Below are 17,925 nucleotides of genomic sequence, written 5' to 3'. Positions count from 1 at the left end.
CAGTTTAAGAAATGACATGCAGTGTGTTGAGTGATTCTGCTTTGTGATTGCCCCAAGCCCATCTGGACCAGTTAGCCTGTAACTGAGTGAGGAGGGTTCAAGGTATGTGTGCTCCTCTCTGTTTCAAGGTCATTGAGAGGTTTCTTGGGTATTTGGACACCCTGGGGAGCTGCGGGGGAAGAAGGCCACGGACAGGGTTTCATTCATCCTAGGGGCCTCTGCAGCTATGGGTTGGCTCTATTTATTGCCTCAGCCCAAGGGAGACCACATACTGAGGAGGATGCATCATTCATTGCCATATGTTGGTGAAAGGGCAGGGGTGGGGAGAGAGGAACATACCATCCCTCTTTCCCCCTTGTCCTGCAAATTGGACCAGAGCTGGTGCGAGGTGGGATATGTCTGCTTTGGAGGGAACCATTTCCAAGGTTCTCCCTGCAGACTGAAACAAACAAATTCTACTCCTAGGGCAGGAACTGCAGAAGTAATTACTCCTATTTTTGTTTCTGTATCTACCAAAGTCTCATCTAGGGTTTAGCAGCATGGGAGCATGCCCCTGCACAGACTGAAAAGTGCTGGGAGAACAGAGGAACACTTCAAGACCTAGAAAAAAAATGTGAGGGAAACATGAGCATCACGTCTCATCAGGGGTTCCATTACACGCTATGCGTTTGTGCGTGCACCCACACACATTTGTGTACATGTATGCAGGGCTCCATACTGGAAACTATGTACATGTTACAATTTTACAATTATCTGTATGATTGCATGACAAAGAGAGGTAGAAGAAAAGAGGGTGCTTCCAATAAATAAATAAGAGGGTGCTTCCAAATAAGAGGTCTCCGAAGTGCTACCAATCAAAAGGCATTGTACATCTATCCTGTTTTCCCCTCCTTAACAGATTTTTTTCTGGTAAGAAAAATGATGAAAGCGGTGGAAAAACATGGGAGGGTTGCAAATCGAAGAAGACATCATCTGGACCCCCTTTAAAATTCTGTGAATGAGGCAGAGCGATGGCACAGTAAAAATTGTCATCTGGAAACACCCAGAACCTCTTTACAGATTTGCATCGCATTTCACACGTCATGCATACATGTCAGCATGTGTACAAAAAGTGGATGCATCAAAAGCAGAACTTGCGCTGCTGTAGTTCTCTGTCCCTGTCACACATAAATATTTGCAGAGCTGTGCACCCAGCTCTTGGCATTTTTCTTGCAAGTGTCGCTTATCAAAATCAAGGCAAACCCGTGAGATTACTCCTTTTATTTCAAACATCTTTGTGGCTTCTGAGATACTTGAAAATGAATCTGCATACAGTTGAAAGTGTCCATGAAAACAGCAGCCTAGACAAACATCCAGCTTTAAAACAATACCAGAAACCTAATGGGGAAAGAAAGGATTACTTTGGACATGTTCCACTCTTGATTTGAATTGAACAAGAAGGCCAGTGTACTGATCCAAATAAGCAAACTGCTCAAGCCCCCTGCATTTCTGGTGCTTCTAGATGGACAGCTCCAAACACTTTATCAGTCAAAAGACATTGTGGAGCACTTTATCAGTCAAAAGACATTGTGGAGCTATTCCAGTTTTTCCTCTTAATGGATTTTTTTTTTTCAAATGAGAAAAAAGACGTAAGAAGTGGTGCAGAAATATGGGAGTGTTACAAATGGAAGATGATGATGTCTGGACCTCCTGTAAAATTCTGTGAATGAGACAGGGTGATTGCACAATAAGAGCTTCATTTGGAGAATCTCTACACCAGCCTAAAATCCTGCATTTAAAATGGGGCTTTCTGCTTCCGTTTTAAATGCAGGATTATAACGGACTCCCTTTACACATGCTTCCTTTCCCCCCTCCCCTGTCCCCCTCCTTCTACCCCTTATCTGAGTCTTCCAAATGTTTCATTGATCTAGCTCCTTTTCGGAACACAAGCAGGGTAATTTGATACCTCATTATCTCCGATCTATTTAAAAATGGAATAAGGGTCATTTAGTGCAGGAAATGCCCTGGAGGTTAATGGCGCCATCGAAAGGGCCCACAAACCTCCGTGAGTGAGCAATCACAATAGAAGGATAAAAGCTCCATGTGAAGAAGCCCTATGAAGCACTGATATCAGTTTCCAGTGCAGCAACTCAAGGCAATGCTGCTTGAGAAGCCTTGAAAAGCCTTGTGTGAGCTGGAAGTGAGCAGACATATGTATAATATTTCATTTACTCTGCAAATACATGTTGTTGTTGTTGTTCAGTCATTCAGTTGTGTCCGATAGTAGGCTATCGCTGTTCTAAATAGATCTCACATGTGTGCTGTGTGAAATGGCAATCCTATGAACTGGTGCTTTTAGTGTTCACATGCACACATATATGCACTCGAGACAAGATGCATCCACCATCAGTACTTAGAAATATATGTTCCAGAGATCCTGAAGAGGGAGCTGAACCATGAAGACAGACTGATCGCACAAGTTACAACCACTACATTTTAACAAGGCATAATCAAAGGGCAAAATTAGGGATAGTATTTACCAGAGACAGTCCACAAAAGATAGGGACTGTCTCTGGAAAACGGGACTGTTGCAGGCTATGGACATGTTTTGAGACAGCAGGGGAGCGACTAACAATAAATGCATTATTGCAAGAACACGTCCCGTCCCTGTACCCACTATACATACACACATGTAGAGTTGGATCCAGATCTAGGCACATGTAAATAGGATAGAGGTCTCAGACTTCCTGCCTCCTTCTCCCCACATTGGCTCCTTGAAAAAACTATTCAGAGGGTTGGAGATCCCTGCTGAATGGGGTAGGTTTTGGTGCAGAGGTCTGAGGGAGAAAGGGGAAATCTCCAAAAACTGGGCTCTGTTCTCAGAAGGTGCCTCTGCCTGATTTTGTAGGATCCCTTTTCTTCACACCACAATCCCATTCAGCAGGGTCCCCTGACCCTCTGGGTAACATTTTCAGGCAGCCTGAGAGGCTGCCATGGGGAGGGAGGTGCAGGAAAGTCCATTTCTGCAAGCCCACTTGCACAATCCTAAATCTGGATCTAACCCACTGTCATTCCCTCTGCATCCCAATTCTCCAAGCAGAGAGAACTCCTTATAAGAGATCCTCGACCAATGCCAAATCCACAACAATATTAACGGATGTCAAGCTTTATGATCCAAACACACCACAAGATACCAACTAGGAACAGGATGTCAAGTGGTTATGCCTGGGGCAAGTGCTGGTGCAGCTGAAGCTTTTAGCAGCCCCCCTCCCCAATAAAATTGGTCTGCTGCTATCAGATTTAAGGGAATAGGCCTTAGAATAAGGAACAGGAAGTCCAACTGCCTGCCTGATGTTCTGGGAACCTCTTCAGAGATCTCTACTTTAGTGGCTCTTGTATGTGCATCAAGGAATGGGTTAGGGAACATGGAGTAGGGTAAAGGAGACCAAGGAGGCCTTGGCATGGAAGAAATTGGTTCCAGATAATTTCCCTTCTGTTTCACATTTTCATAGTAATTCTCCATATCCAATAAAACTTTCAGCACACACCAGGAAAAGCAGCCAGCCAGGCTGGCAGCAGATCCATTTCTATGGGAACAAAAACGTATCTCCTTCGGACAAGGAGGCTGCTTCAAAATAAGCAATGGCAAGCGAATCTTGATCTGTTCTATAGGAGCTGACAATATACTTGTAAAAAGGAGAATGATCTGGGTGGTGGGAAAACCAAAATGAAACTCCTCAGGCTCTCAAACTTAAAAGGGAAGAAGAAGTAACAAGCAGAACTTAACTGGGAGAACAAATTACAATCAGATGTATGATGGTGGGGAAATCTTCAGAGTTCAACAATACACATTTGAAGCCAAAACTGCTTTTCATTGGGGAAATGTGATTGTGCTTGAAAATCAGTCAGATGCTCAAGTTGTTTTGCTTTTGTAAAAATGAATCACCTTGCAGGAAACAGGTGTATACAGCTCTGTTTGGAACATCTGAAGAGATATCTTCAGTCCTAATTCGTGTTCCCCTGTTGAAGAATGGACTGATTCACAACTTGTTTGTTGCATTTGTGGTGCTGCTCTCTTTCTCCATTTGTGAATTAAGAGAACTGAAATGTTATTATTAGGAAGAATACTTATGATAGCACTAGTAGTAGGTGATTTCAAATTATGAGAATTAGCTTGAATTCTCCCACTCTCCCACTCACTGCCCAACATAATTCATGTCTGCTGTACTTAGCAATGTCGTTTGTATTTCTTGTAGGTTTGGCCATGGACCCAACTTTGGGCATGAAGGCCCAGGCAAAACTGGAAGACATGTTGGAGATGACTGCCCAGAGTCTGGTGCACATGGAAGTGACTGAGCACTACCAAGTCGTCAAAGAGCTGGGCAAGGGGAAATATGGGCAAGTGGTGCTGGTGACTCACAGGCAGAGAGGTCAGGATTAATTGCTTTATATGCTCCGGCAACTCCACTCCCAAGAAACTCTTTACAATGATTGGCCAAATAGGGGAAGAAGACTCCAATGGCCAGGTGAACTGCCTTGTGCCACTGTTGACCTTCAGGAAGGCAGTCACTGATTCATGTAACGACTGGGCATGGTGACCACTCCAAGGCTGAATCTACACATAGCAGTTATACCGTCATCATACCGTTATCATAACTATTGGCACACATGACACCACTGGGCGCCAATAGTTATGATAACAGTATGATGACGGTATAACTGCTATGTGTAGATTCAGCCCAAGTGACTGTGCAGGATTGCTCCCTACCTGTGGCCAGCCTATCACGAACAGAAGCAAATTAAGAGTTTTGAGCATCACTCTAGCAAGAAACTCTTGTGGTGTGCAAAACAGCTCATCATTGTCTGTGGAGGCATTCTATCTATCTATCTATCTATCTATCTATCTATCTATCTATCTATCTAATTTTTATACTGCCCAATAGCCAAAGCTCTCTGGGCAGTTCACAAAATTAAAACCACAAAAATACAACAGAAAATACAATATAAAATATAATCGATTAAAACTACAGAATAAAATACAACCAGAGTAAAAATGGCAGTGCAGCTATTCAGAGAGCAATAGTGGATTTAAGACAGCAGAGCTAAAAAAAAAACTGGAATGCTAAAAATGCATGGGAAAATAAAAAGGTCTTCCCCTGGCACCAGAAAGAGTACAATGTAGGCATCAGGCAAACCTCTCTAGGTACTATGTACTGTGTGAAGAAGTACTTCCTTTTATCTGTCCCAAATTCTCCCATCAATGAGCTTCATGGGATGACCCCCGGTTGTAGTATTATGAGAGAAAGAGAAACATGGCTCCCTATAATTTTGTACACCTCTATCCTGTCCCCCTTTACTCATCCTTTTTCCAAGCTAAACAAACCCAGCAGTTGTAACCTTCCTTCATAGGGGAGTTGCTCCAGTACCTTGATCATTTTAGTTGCCCTTTTCTACACACAATGAAGTTGCAATCAATGAAGGGATAACTAGGGGGATAGTATTTCAAACAATGACTCACATTTGTACATAACTACAGGTCATTAAAGCAAAATTAAGCTCTATGTTTAGAAATAACTAGCTAAGTCAAGTCATATTTGAAGACGGACAGAACTTCTGTCCGTTTCAAAATAATAAGCAGGAAGTAGTTAACTATGCTGACTTGGAGTATGCTTACTGCAATAAGCATCCTTCACAATTTTTTTTCCTGCAAAGGAATACAGAGATTCCTGCTGTGCATATCCCCTCCACTGCAATCTGCGTTAATTGCTCGTCCCAATCCAGAGATCCCTTTGTATTCACATACAAAGGGTTGGATCCAGAGCTGCACAGAGCAGAACTCAAGGAAGTAGATTATCCCCACAGCTGGAAGGAGGAGAGGCAATTTTCACCAATTCACACTCCTCCCTTCAGGTCCTAATGCCTCTGAAAATCTGCCTTGGATGGTTGGAGGACCCTCTAGAACAGTAACAGATGCATTCTGGGAGGAACTTCCAGGCAGAGAACCAAAGCAAACAGCAGTTTCACCACACATTCCATTCCCTTTTTCAGGTGGCCTTCAGAGGTTTCGTTGAAGGCCATAAAGTTAACAAAAAGGCAATTGACTAAGAAACAATCTTAGTCCTTACAATCTGCCTTGCACTCAGGACCACAGAAACTTATGAGCCCCAGAGCACGCATGATTAAACCTGACCCTCTCCAATTTTGAAATTCATAACTAACTCTTGAAAATATTATTTCCATTTTATACAAGGAGAGCAAAAGCTGAGGGAGAGTAATTGTGCAAATTTGTACAATGGGTCCATGGAACAGGTGGAGCACGCGTTAGGTTTTGCACATCCAAAACCCAACTCTAGCTACTGGATTCCATTGTACATTTGGAAGGCATGAATGTCTCTCTTTTCGCGCGCGCGCGCACACACACACACGCAACCAATTTTGCTAGCATAGGGTGAAATCCAATGACATTTTTCATTTGAGGTGGGAAGCAATCCCCTCTGATCAAAATCTGCTTTGGAGGGTTGGGGGATCCTCCTGAGCTACTTGGAGGGGGGGTGCTAGGGGGCTGCAGGCAGGAGGAGAGGGGGAGAAAGTCCCACTGTGCGAGCGGACCTCTGCTTGTGTGACTTTGGATTCCACCCATAGATACATTTACACCTGCTACTGCAAAGGAAGGATTGTTCAAGTATGTGAAGGGGAACTTCTTCACCCCTCTGATGCAAATGTGGTTTATCACAACCTTAAACACTCCCAGCCACTGCAAATCCCTGTCCTCTAATGTGATGTTAGCTCAAATTTGCAAAGGGGGAACTCTCTCATATTTAAATGATTTCACATGCATGGAATCAAATGTGAACCTGAACCAAAAAACAGAACCAACCTTTATTTTTTCCTGAACAGGAACAGAACCTGAACCATTATCTGAAAGTCTGTGTTGAACCTGAACTATAATTGAAGTAAGGGAAAAAAACAGGTTCAGAATAAGGGCTCAACCAAACAACAGAATACTTGATGTGGTACACTCACTGAATCCTCCAGTACTAGAACCAGAATGAGCATACCAATATCTGGGAGGATTTACGCATGTTGAGTTTGTAGAGGCTTCTGTACTTGGACCTCTTCAAGGGCTGCTCTTTGTGAAGCATTAGGCAGGAGTGGACTGGAGACCCGCTTTCCTTTGTGACAGGAGTTGGGTCAATATACAAACTACAACACGGAAGGGATGAACATACAACACACATGTGAGGTAATACAGCAGTATAAGGCAGGTGACATACAACATATTTGGTGTCTATCAAATGGTCTTTACATATACAATACAATGAGAACATATATGTAAATGTGAAACGAAGTAGGAACATGTGTGAAATAGTGATTCATCTGTGAATCTAGAATTGGGCCAGGAAAACAAGAAATAACAAGATTGCAGAAAGTCAGGACAAGCAGAGAGAAAGAACAAACAGGGCCCATTCATATGAACAGGTGTGAACTCAAATCTGTTTGTTTGTTTGATGCATGCTTCCTAGTACTTATTGCTGCTGACACTTCATTGCAACAAGTTTTAGATCTATTAGTTTGTTCCATCCCTCTGTGCAAGTGATCATTATAAACAATATGCTTTATGTTTACATTTTCTCATGTGACCTGCAAACGAACCGTTTGGTTATATGTGCCGAACAGGTTACTGAACGTTTATTGGCCTGAACTGGAATCAAACTGGAACAACTTGAGTTGCAGTTGAACCCGAACTGGAATAGAACAAAATAAATAAAATTAATAGTTATCTCCCATTTAATGGTTTGGCTCACCTGTATGGAGTGCAATATACTATCATGAAAGAGGCTTTATGTTATATGTTTTGACTGTTAGATACAATTTCCCCCTCATTTTTAGAGGGTTTTTTTTTAAGTAATCGAGGGTCTTAGACCGCATGTATACCAGATTCCTATCTGTTGTCAGTGGTGCATCTAGGAAATTTTAGACCCTGGATTTAACATAACTCCCTGCACCCCTTTAGATGGCCATGTGTATTACTTGAGTTGTGAAGCACATGACTCACATTTCTCTTCTCCCTGCCCCTGCCAATCCATGCTTTACATCTGCTTCAACATTCCTGAATGACAACAGCAAAACTGTTTGCCAACCCTGCTGTGTTTTTTTAAGAATACTCTGAGCATGTGCAGTTTTGCATTTTAAACTTGCTGAAATCATAGCTCCACCATTACTACAGGAATAAAATGGGGCTTTCTTCTGCTGCCCTGCTGCCCTCATTACCTGCTATTCTCTGGGTGATCATTTGAGGGGCCCCTAGGCTGCAGGGCTCTGAGCTTTGGCCCCAAGGACCAGGCCTAGCTGTATCACCATCTGTTGTGGAAGCGCAAATATTGATATTATAAAATATTTATACCTCGGTGTCTCACCCACTCCCTCAACCTCTCTCAGGGACCCCCATGGCTCTCAAGCTGCTGCCAAAGGCTAGCACCAAGCTGCAAAATTTCTTGTATGAATACTGCGTGGCGCTCTCCCTCTCTGCACACCCTGCCATCATTGGCATGTTTGGCATTGCCATAGAGTCCAGCCAGCACTATGGCTTTCTTTATGAGGCAGCCCTTCACAGAGACCTCATCTCCATTATCAAGCCCAAGGTAAGGCATACAAAGGCATTCTATGCCAAGGCTTCTTCCTACCTAACTGTGAGCAGGGGAAAGAACTAGCATGGACAGAATGTGACATCACCATTTTGCCAAGGAAAGGACTCCCTACTTGGACTGTTTCCAGTGCCCATGTCCTCTGTTTCCCTCCTGAACAAATTAAACTCTGCCAACACATATTCAGGTTTTTTTTCTGAAATCATGAGGACTAGAAATGGCCATTCATTAAACAAAGTAAAAGCAGGATCCTTAACAAACCACGGGTTAAACAAAAGCAGGAAAGCAGGGTGTTTTGAAGCTTGCAACTAGATATGTTCTTTACCTATTTTAACATGGGCTGATCAGGGTGCTTCTGGGTGAAGGGCTCCTAGCACTAACCCTCAAGAAGCCATGAATTTTCCATAGTAATGAAAGAGATGGAAGTTGCATGGAGAAAAAATGGGAGGGCTACGTGTGAAAGATGTCATTACCTGGAACACACACACACACCCAATCTGTGAATGAGGCAGGGTGAAGGCGCCATAAAAGCCTCCCCTGGAAGCACCCCTGGTAGCATCATACAGAGACAGAAGGCATGATCAATTTAAATGTCTATTGAGATGGGTTCCTTTGTTCAAGGGCAGAAAAGGGCTTGTGTTTCTATGAGGGTACCTAAAAGGTGATAGGCAAATGAAGAGAACACCTGACGCTGTAAAAACACATGCTCCTCTCTTACCTGACCAGGCTGGCATCCCTGAGCCGGCAGCCAAGCTGTGTGCCAAACAGCTGGTGAGTGCGCTGGACTTCATCCACAGCCGGGGCCTTGTGTATCGAGATGTCAAGCCTGAGAATATCCTGCTTTTCGACCGCCATTGCCACTGCATCAAACTGACAGATTTTGGCTTGACGCGACCCCAGGGCACCATGCTGCGTCTCGTGACTGGCATCATCCCTTACACTGCACCTGAGCTGAGCCGTGGCACCGGTGAAACCCCAGGCCTGCCCATTGATGCGAGCTTGGATGCCTGGGCCCTTGGTGTGTTGATCTTCTGCCTGCTCACCGGCTACTTCCCTTGGGAGAAAACACTGCCTGAGGATTCCTTTTTCGATGACTATGTGATATGGCAAGAGTCAGGCTTGGAGGAAGATCTGCCATTTCACTGGCGTCCACTGTCACATGATGCCATCACCATGTTACAGAGCCTCCTGGCTCTGGAGCCCACAAAGCGTGGCCCCATCCGCCGGGTACTCAGCTACCTTGACCGGCCGTGGCGAGCAGAGGTGGCTGCCAAAGCCCCCTAGTGACAACACAATAGAGCTGAAACGAATGTGATGGAATAGCTGGTGGGGGGTGGGGATAGGGAGAGGAGAAAACCGCTAAGCAAATTTTATGCAAAGTTGCTTGCACAAATTCAAATTTCTGTGCTCATTTTAATCATTTTACATTCCCCAATATACATACTGTTGGACACTTAGATTTTAGATAGAGAAAAGGGGTATAAAATAGTGAATCTGGCAAGCTAACACTTCTTTTTTAATTAACAAGACATAATATTTCCTTTTTTACACTGTCTCTCAAAAACCAAATTTTAAAATCTTTAACCTGGAAATTTGGGACTCACATTTTGAAAATATGTGAGATTTTGAATTTTTGCAAATGTTTCGGTTCTACAGGATAGGGCCATGGTTTCTTAGGCCTGCTAAAGTGATCCCAATCCTTATACTGTACAGCCTCTGTTTACCAGCCATAAAGGCCTGATAGGGGAGAACCCAGCTGCTGAATCGCGTGGAAAAATGCATAGGCAATTGTCTTATGGCATTTACTTGCCCAAAGAACTAATTCCAAACATTACATGGATAGATTGTCTTGAGGTGGGTTTTTTTTTTTTTAAGGAAAAACAATATAACACTGAACTTCCAGGTGTTTCTCTGAAATTATTTGATTTAAAAAAAAAAAAAGCTTTGAGATGTCAAACGTTGAGAGCTCTATCATACATATAACTTAACCATGTTTATGTGGTCTGATGATCTCCATCTGGCCCAGATCTATTTCCTCTCATTATCCATGACCTGAAATAAGTCAGAAAGAAGTATCTCCCTACTTGGTATAGTGTAGAGGCTAAGGTTATGGGCTTTGAGCCAGTTTCACCTGATCAACTGGGTATCCTAGGAAAGCTCCTAGTTTCTCAGCCTCTACCCTGCCTGCCATCCCTTCCCATCAGCAATATAGGATTATAATACTAGGCCACCTTATAGGGCTGTTGTAGGGATTTTTGTTGAGATACCAGGTTGGATCCAGCCTAACTTAGGTCCCATTGAAATGAATGTGAGAAGTTAGTTATGGTTTGCTGCTGCAATTCCTTATTCCCTTGTGCACATTAACTCACTTCTGTGCATATGTAATGCCAAATGCACGACTGAAGGGACCTTTAACAGAGCTGTGGTGTGTACTCAACAGACCTATGCACTGTGCTTCAACAAAGTAGGCAATAGCTACTTTTAAAGTGGAGGGGAAATTAGCTCAAACAGCTATTAAAGTACACAATGGCAGATTTTTTCCACAATTTGATCCTTCACACACACACACACACACACACACACACACGTACGTTACAAAAGAGGAAAACAGCTTGGTTAGTATACTAATCTCCTAGTGAATGGACTAGTATATTAATTCTGATAGGTCTAACACAGAGATAGAAAACTACAGAGATTGGGGAAATCAGTGTTTGCCAAATAAGGAGTGACAGGATTCAGTATGGAAAAGGCAAGGCAGGGGATTGGGAGGCTATATGTCTGGAGAAAGCTTGGGTGGTGTTGACAATGGTAGACTGCAGGGGCAGACATGGATAGATTTATAGGAGGAAAGGAAGAGAAATAGAACATAACTGTTTATAATATTCTGGCTTCAAAGTAAGGATAGCCCAAAGGATGTCACTTCCAGGGTTGGCTACAAAAAGTTGTGAAAATGCTAGGAAGGAAGTAGGGAGCTCATAGGTTATGCTGCATTATGTATGGAACCCAGCTTTGGACTCAATTGGGGCCTTACCAGGGGCTAAAGCTTTTTCTCTGGGTATACAAGGAAAATGGATCTCTCTAGGCCAGGGGTGGGCTGCATTGCCACCTCAGACCCTACCAGGGGCTGCACCCCTGTCCTTGCAGTTGCGCTGCTGAATTTGTCACTGAAATTTGGTGTGCAGTGGCAAAATAATGGTGCTTTGCTTCAAAACAAGGCATGGGGATGGCACACACCTTATTTTGAAGCAATATTGCCACTTTTTTTGGCCACCACTGCTGTGAATTCATGGGGGGGGGGGCGCACACACAAAAATGCCAGAGCAGCTGCATGCAACCTATGCGGTGCATATTACCCACCCCTATTCTAGGCAAATGAGGCAACAAAGTTGTTCAAGAAAAGAACAGGGGACTCATTATTAGGATAGGATCACAAAGAACAAACAACAAACAAACCCCAGGTTAAGCCCAGAGCAAAACCCCACAAACATGAGCAAGAAGAAAACAAAAAGAGAGAACAAGCAAAAAGAAAGAAGAACTGGGATGCTTCCAGAAGGAGGACTTCTAGCGAGAAGGCAGTCAGAAGGCATTGTGCAGCACTTCTGTCTTCCCTTCCTTAACAGATTTTCCACAATAAGAGAAAAGATGGAAGAAGTAGTGAGAAAATATGGGAGGTCCATAGGATGGAAGACAACCATGTCTAGACCCCCTTAAAATTCCATGAATGACGCAGCCCAGGGGTGCAATAAAGGCCTCGTATGGAAGCACCCCCCCCCCAAACTCCAGAGCAGTTATAGGTTTCAGAACAAAGAGTACGAAGGAGTCAGTGGCTCTGAGGCTGGACTCTGGATAGGGCAGACCAAAGGGAATAATAGTTTGCCTCAGGGAAATTAAATCTCAGGGAGGTTCCTTGCTATCTGATTGAGTTAAAACTAGCTGGCTGTACATTGTAAGAGCTGTACAGTGGAAGATAAATAGCTACCAGTATACAAAACTGAAGATATCACAAGAGTTGCCCAATTGGTATCTAAATTGTTCACCTGCCTAGAGGTGGGACTGCTTCAGGATTGGGCCATCTTTCCTGCCAATTCCTCTGGATTGGCCAAGGTAAAGTTACCCTCATGAATTAGCTGGTTGGGCATTGACTTGGCAATGAGGTAGGCATTTGCATGTTTCTGTAGTTACATGGAAGCAACTGCCTCTGATTTAAACAATGGAGGAAGGACATATGCAGGTATGCTAGCCCCGCTGCAACCATCCAGGAGATTTTTGTAATTCCTGGAAGCTACTAATGCCTGCAACGCTGCCGCTTCTTCGGGAACAAAATGGATTCTTGAGCCAAGGTGCCAGGGAAATGCCAATGAAGACACAAAGCACACCGGCACGGGACAGAGAACCAGTACATCTCTGAAATAGGTTTAACTTCAGCCCTATTTAATTTCAGTGGGACCTAAGTGCAGCTAACCTAGTTTGGATCCAATCCAATGTAGGCAGAGTGCTTTGAGCATATGAAATTTGCTTTATAAATTCTAACCGGGATGAGCCAGTTCCCTGACCGCCTTGTCTCATTCCCCTGCCATGCACACCACTCCACTCATGGGAATCCCTTGCTGCTGACTCCTTCCATCAGAAGGCCCTTCCGAGAGTAGAAAGCTGTGGTAGCAAATGGCCTGGACTGAGCCTCAGGGCACAATCCTATGGGGATAGTCGGTCGCCTCCAAACTTGGAGGCGGCCGACTATCCAATGCAGGGCAGGCGGAGCACAGAGGGAATCCTCTCTTCCATGCTCTGGCTACCCTGCATTTGTGGCTAGATGGCCAATTTTGGCTGTCTAGCTGGGGCGCATCAGAGCAGTGGGGGGAGGGGGAGGCCAGACGGTGCATAGAAAGCATTGCACTGGCACTTCTGCGGTCTCCTCCCCGCCCCCAGGAATGCCCCCTTTTTACTCACTCCACACTGAGCTTACAAGCATGGAGATGGGGACAAATCGTGCCACCTATGAGGTAGTGGGGGAGGGGGAGGGGTTCCCAGAAACCAAAAAATCCTATGGTTGTCTAGACATTGTCTAGCAGCCATAAGGTTGCTCCCGCATTATCTTTGTAACAATTGCATCCTTTCTCAACTAGTGCAAATCCTGTGTCGCCATGGGGGCTAGTAGTCTAATGATTGAATAAAATTATGTTTCCCTGTTTCCCTTGTGACTGGAACAACTTTACACTTTTAAAATAAATGTACTACAAATAAACAGAAAAAGGTGGAATTTTTTTTTAAAAAGTTTACCATTTCTGGAAGTTTGAGGTCGAAAGCAAGTGAAGTAAGATTTTTCTCTGTCTTCTCCCTCTGGTGTCATTTCAGCTCTTCCTCCTCAGCTTCTCTTCCTCCTACTCTAATAATCACTGACTGACTTCTTCAGGCCCTTTCCCAACATTCTGTGCCTGTCCTTTCATTGGCCCAGCACTCTAAGATTTCACAGGAGTAAGCATTATTACATGTGCATACACACACTGTGTAACGTTACATTACATGCACAGTGTGGGACATGTGACTTTTGCCTCACCTGCCTTTTGCCTCACACGTCTTCCTTTTCCTTCCCTGAGCTGTCCAAAGCTTGAGCGTTGAACTTTTTCAAAGTTTCAGGTTTTTTTGCATGTCTCCACTGCTCAAGCTTCAGCTTAAAAAAATGAGCAAAATTGGTCTGGTAGATCTCTAGTAATAAGCCTTGTTGTTCTTCAGTCGTTCAGTCGTGTCCAACTCTTCGTGACCCCATGGACCATAGCACGCCAGGCCTTCCTGTCCTGTGCTAATAAGCCTTATTACTAAGAGCCTTATGACTAATATGCCTTATTACTTATATATATTCTTATATAAGATGGTGACAGAAGACCTAGTTCTCAAATTAGCACTACACACTTTGAAACCTATTATTATATTTTGAATGATCCCTCGCGCACGCGCGCGCACACACACACACACACACACACTACCAACTCAACTGTCATAGGCAGTGATCTGAAATTTACCATTTCTTCTGAGGAATCTGCTTTTCTAGAACACAGCATTTCTCTGATCTCACTAAGTGATTTGTCCAAGAGAAATAAATGCTCATCATGCCAAAATGATTAATTAAGAGAGATGTGGCAATATTGTAATTCTCTCTAGGGTTGCCAGGTTTCAGGGGCTGACCTGAATTTTCAAATCTCCTTTTCAAGGACTCTGGGGAAGGAGGGAGTAAAATCTCAGCATAAAGGGCTGAAATCCAGGGGGCAGGCTATTTTCTGCTCAGACTGAGAGTTTGCACCGTTCCCTCCAAATGCATTCACATTCAAGTCCATCAGCTACTTCCCTGAAGCAAGTGTCATCCTCTACCACCACTAGGTAATGCTGAACTTCACCAGGCTTCACCCCATGATCTGCCAGTCACTATCTTTTAGCTCCCAAACTCTACTCCTGGAGTCCCTAGGGTCTCAGGACAGGAGACCTGGTAACCCTTAACAGTATCACATCAAGGCTTAGCATGAGAAGGGGCCTTACACTGTTTATGCACTGAACTATATTTATTTATTTATTTATTTATTTACTTACTTACTTACTTACTTACTTACTGCATTTATATCCCACCTTTTTTCCTCTTGCAAGGAACCCAAGGAGGCTTACATTATCTTCCTCCTCTCCATTTTACCCTCACAACAACAACCCTGTGAGATTGGTTGGGCGGAGAGTCTGTGACTGGCCCAAAGTCACCCAGTGAGCTTCCATGGCCAAGTGGGGACTAGTACCCCCAGTCCAACACTCTCACCACTACACCACACTGGCTCTAACTATGTGTATAATGTAGAATGTCCTTAATATGAAATGTGGGGCAAATAGAAAAAATGAAAAAGGGTCTAGGAGCAAAAGCCATTAAACACAATTAAGATATTGGCTAAACTGTCCCTCTGCCCTCGCCCAGATCTGTTAGAAGTTTTAAAAAAATGTTTTCCAGTATCTCCTCAGCTCTTAGTGACTTGTGCAGCCTGCACCTAAGGCACTTTTCCATCTTGATTAGTGCCTTATGTATCTCACACTCCAGTTAGTACCTCATAAAAGAGGTACTAACTTTATAAAGATGTCCCTCACTGTTGTGAATGATCTTTGGGCAAAGGCTTTGCAGTTCCTTTCCTTCTTGCTATTGTCCCATGTTTCTGCCTCTAGTTTTACAAAGGGTTCTCTTCCCTGCCCCTCTCTGAGATTTAAAACAGATTGTGACCATATCTACCTGTTGCTCAGGCAAGTATTTTCATTGTTTTCATCACCACACATGCCAACTATGTGCAACATTAAAAAGACATCTTCCCTGGCTATTTTACAGCCCTGGAAAGATGTGTTTTCCCACCATGTTTTCAAGCAGGGGTGAGGAAACCTTTTCACTCGAGAGCTGCATTCCCTTGTGGCTAACTTTCTGAGGTCTGCCCGAGGGGGGCAAAGCCAATGGAAAGGGTGGCCATGGCCAAAGCAAAGTGGGTGTGGCCACCCTAATCGACCTTTGCATCCACACACCCATCCACGTACACCCACTTACACACATCCATATATAACACATGCACAGAGACACACATATCCATTCTAATGCACCAACTTCTATGCTTTACCTCCCCTCACAGGTTAAAAAAGGTCTTCCATTGACACTAATAGAAAGCATTTTCAGACCTAATTGCATGCAGCAGATGATGGGGGGGGTACAGCTGAGGAGGAGAGGGTTAACCACCCCCTCCCTATGCACTGCACACTCCCCCCCACCCCGTAACTGGGCTACAAAAAGTTTCCCATATGTGGCAATGAAAGGCTTAATTGCTGGCTTTGAGGAAAGGGCTGTGAGATGGACTAGGACAGTTCAAATTCTGGTCTAGTCTGCAAACATCAGCCCCACCTAGCTTTTATGCATTTTTTCTCTCATTCATATCTTGGCCATTTTGCTTGGTGCCCATACCATCTCAAAGACCATAACAATCAGGGAGATTTATTCTACATGGACAAAGGTTGGTCATTGCCAGTCCGGGGGGGGGGTGTCCACGGGGGGGAGGTGATCCATTCCTCCCCCCGGAATCCTCTTTGGACGGCTCCGCTCCGCGGTGATTCCGCAGAGCCACCGGCCAGCTCCGAAGTGCCAGCAATATGGCCGCCATGCCGTATCGCTGGCTGAAGGGGACTACTGACTGCAGATGTAAATGGCTTCCTGGACACTGTTTGCGGCCGTAAAGGCCTTAGTTTAAGGTAATTTCACTAGTGGGAGTAATTAGCCTCAGTGATTATGCACTTCTCTGATGCCTGTATTACTTCTTTTTCCCAATGTTGTGTTAAATCACTTCCCCGATGTTGTGTTAAAATCACTTCCCTGATGTTGTGTAAAGTTGCTTCCCTGATAAATAACAGCTTTATCAGAGTGGCACTCTCGTGACGTCTCAGGATCATGGGAGCCTGTCATGGTGAGCAGGGAGAAAGTGCCCATAGGAGGACAAAGGGTGTGTGTGGAAACTATAACTCCACAACAGTTTGCTGGAATGGGGTGAAATGGGGGGGGGGCTGTTCTCAGGGGGAGCCTTCAGATGCTGCACTTGAGAACTGGGGATTTTGGCTTCTTCAGGGAAATCTGTGCACTTTGGGAAAAATAGGATGGGAGCAATAACTCCGTGACAGTTTGCTGGAATGGGGCAAAATTGGGGTGCTGGAATGCTCTCATAGGGAGCCTTCAGATGCTGTACTGGATAATTGGGTTGGTTATAGAGAATTGTGAATTAGTTACTCTCCATTCATAATAATGTAGCAGCAGTGGGGAGCCTGGACATGGGCCGGGAAACAAGCCTCTCTCAAGGGCTGAGCAGGCCCTGCCCGGTTGATAATGTTCAGTTCTACCCTCCCGACCCAACCCGGAAGTATGGTCCTTCCAAGCGCTGTCTGACCCATGAAAAATGGATTTTAAAGGTACAGTACACTCGGTTTTCTTCTTTCGTGTGTCCCTGACAGACCAAAGCCAATACCATGAAAATCCGGGTAGTATTCCAACTAGGGATGGATGGACTCGTTTCCGTCTGGGACGCAGGGAAGCTTGATGGGCTGCTCCGCCCCCGTTCTCACAGCCCAGACCCGCTCGGCAAGCCTCCCTGCTTGCCCCACCCACCTGCCCTTTCTCTCCATGCCAAGGACTCCAGCAGTAAACCCCTTGTGCTTTATGTGCACAAGGGCTTGACTGCTAGAGTCCTCAGCGTGGCACACCACCCAAGCACTCTAGCCCTGTCCTCCTCCTGAGAAGGACAGGGCTAAAGTGCTT

At 44.5% G+C, this 17,925-nt stretch overlaps 1 protein-coding gene across 1 annotated transcript in view; it reads left to right on the top strand.

Annotated features, from left to right (window-relative positions):
• LOC146341661 (serine/threonine-protein kinase SBK2-like) overlaps positions 1–17,925 on the top strand; it is a 119,749-nt gene that overhangs the window by 6,898 nt on the left and 94,926 nt on the right. The window contains exons 2-4 of the mRNA XM_084805124.1: positions 4,236–4,409; positions 8,419–8,621; positions 9,351–17,579. Coding sequence (XP_084661250.1) covers positions 4,236–4,409; positions 8,419–8,621; positions 9,351–9,908 — 935 coding nt within the window. The 3' untranslated portion in view covers positions 9,909–17,579. The remainder of the gene's footprint in view (positions 1–4,235; positions 4,410–8,418; positions 8,622–9,350; positions 17,580–17,925) is intronic.

The sequence above is a fragment of the Heloderma suspectum genome, chromosome 6, assembly GCF_057233095.1.
Source record: "Heloderma suspectum isolate Gila_16-S chromosome 6, 16-S_ref, whole genome shotgun sequence".
NCBI classification, from domain to species: Eukaryota; Metazoa; Chordata; class Lepidosauria; order Squamata; family Helodermatidae; genus Heloderma; species Heloderma suspectum.
The sequence above is the reverse complement of the archived record's forward strand: the minus strand, read 5'-3'. Positions and strand labels throughout refer to the sequence as shown.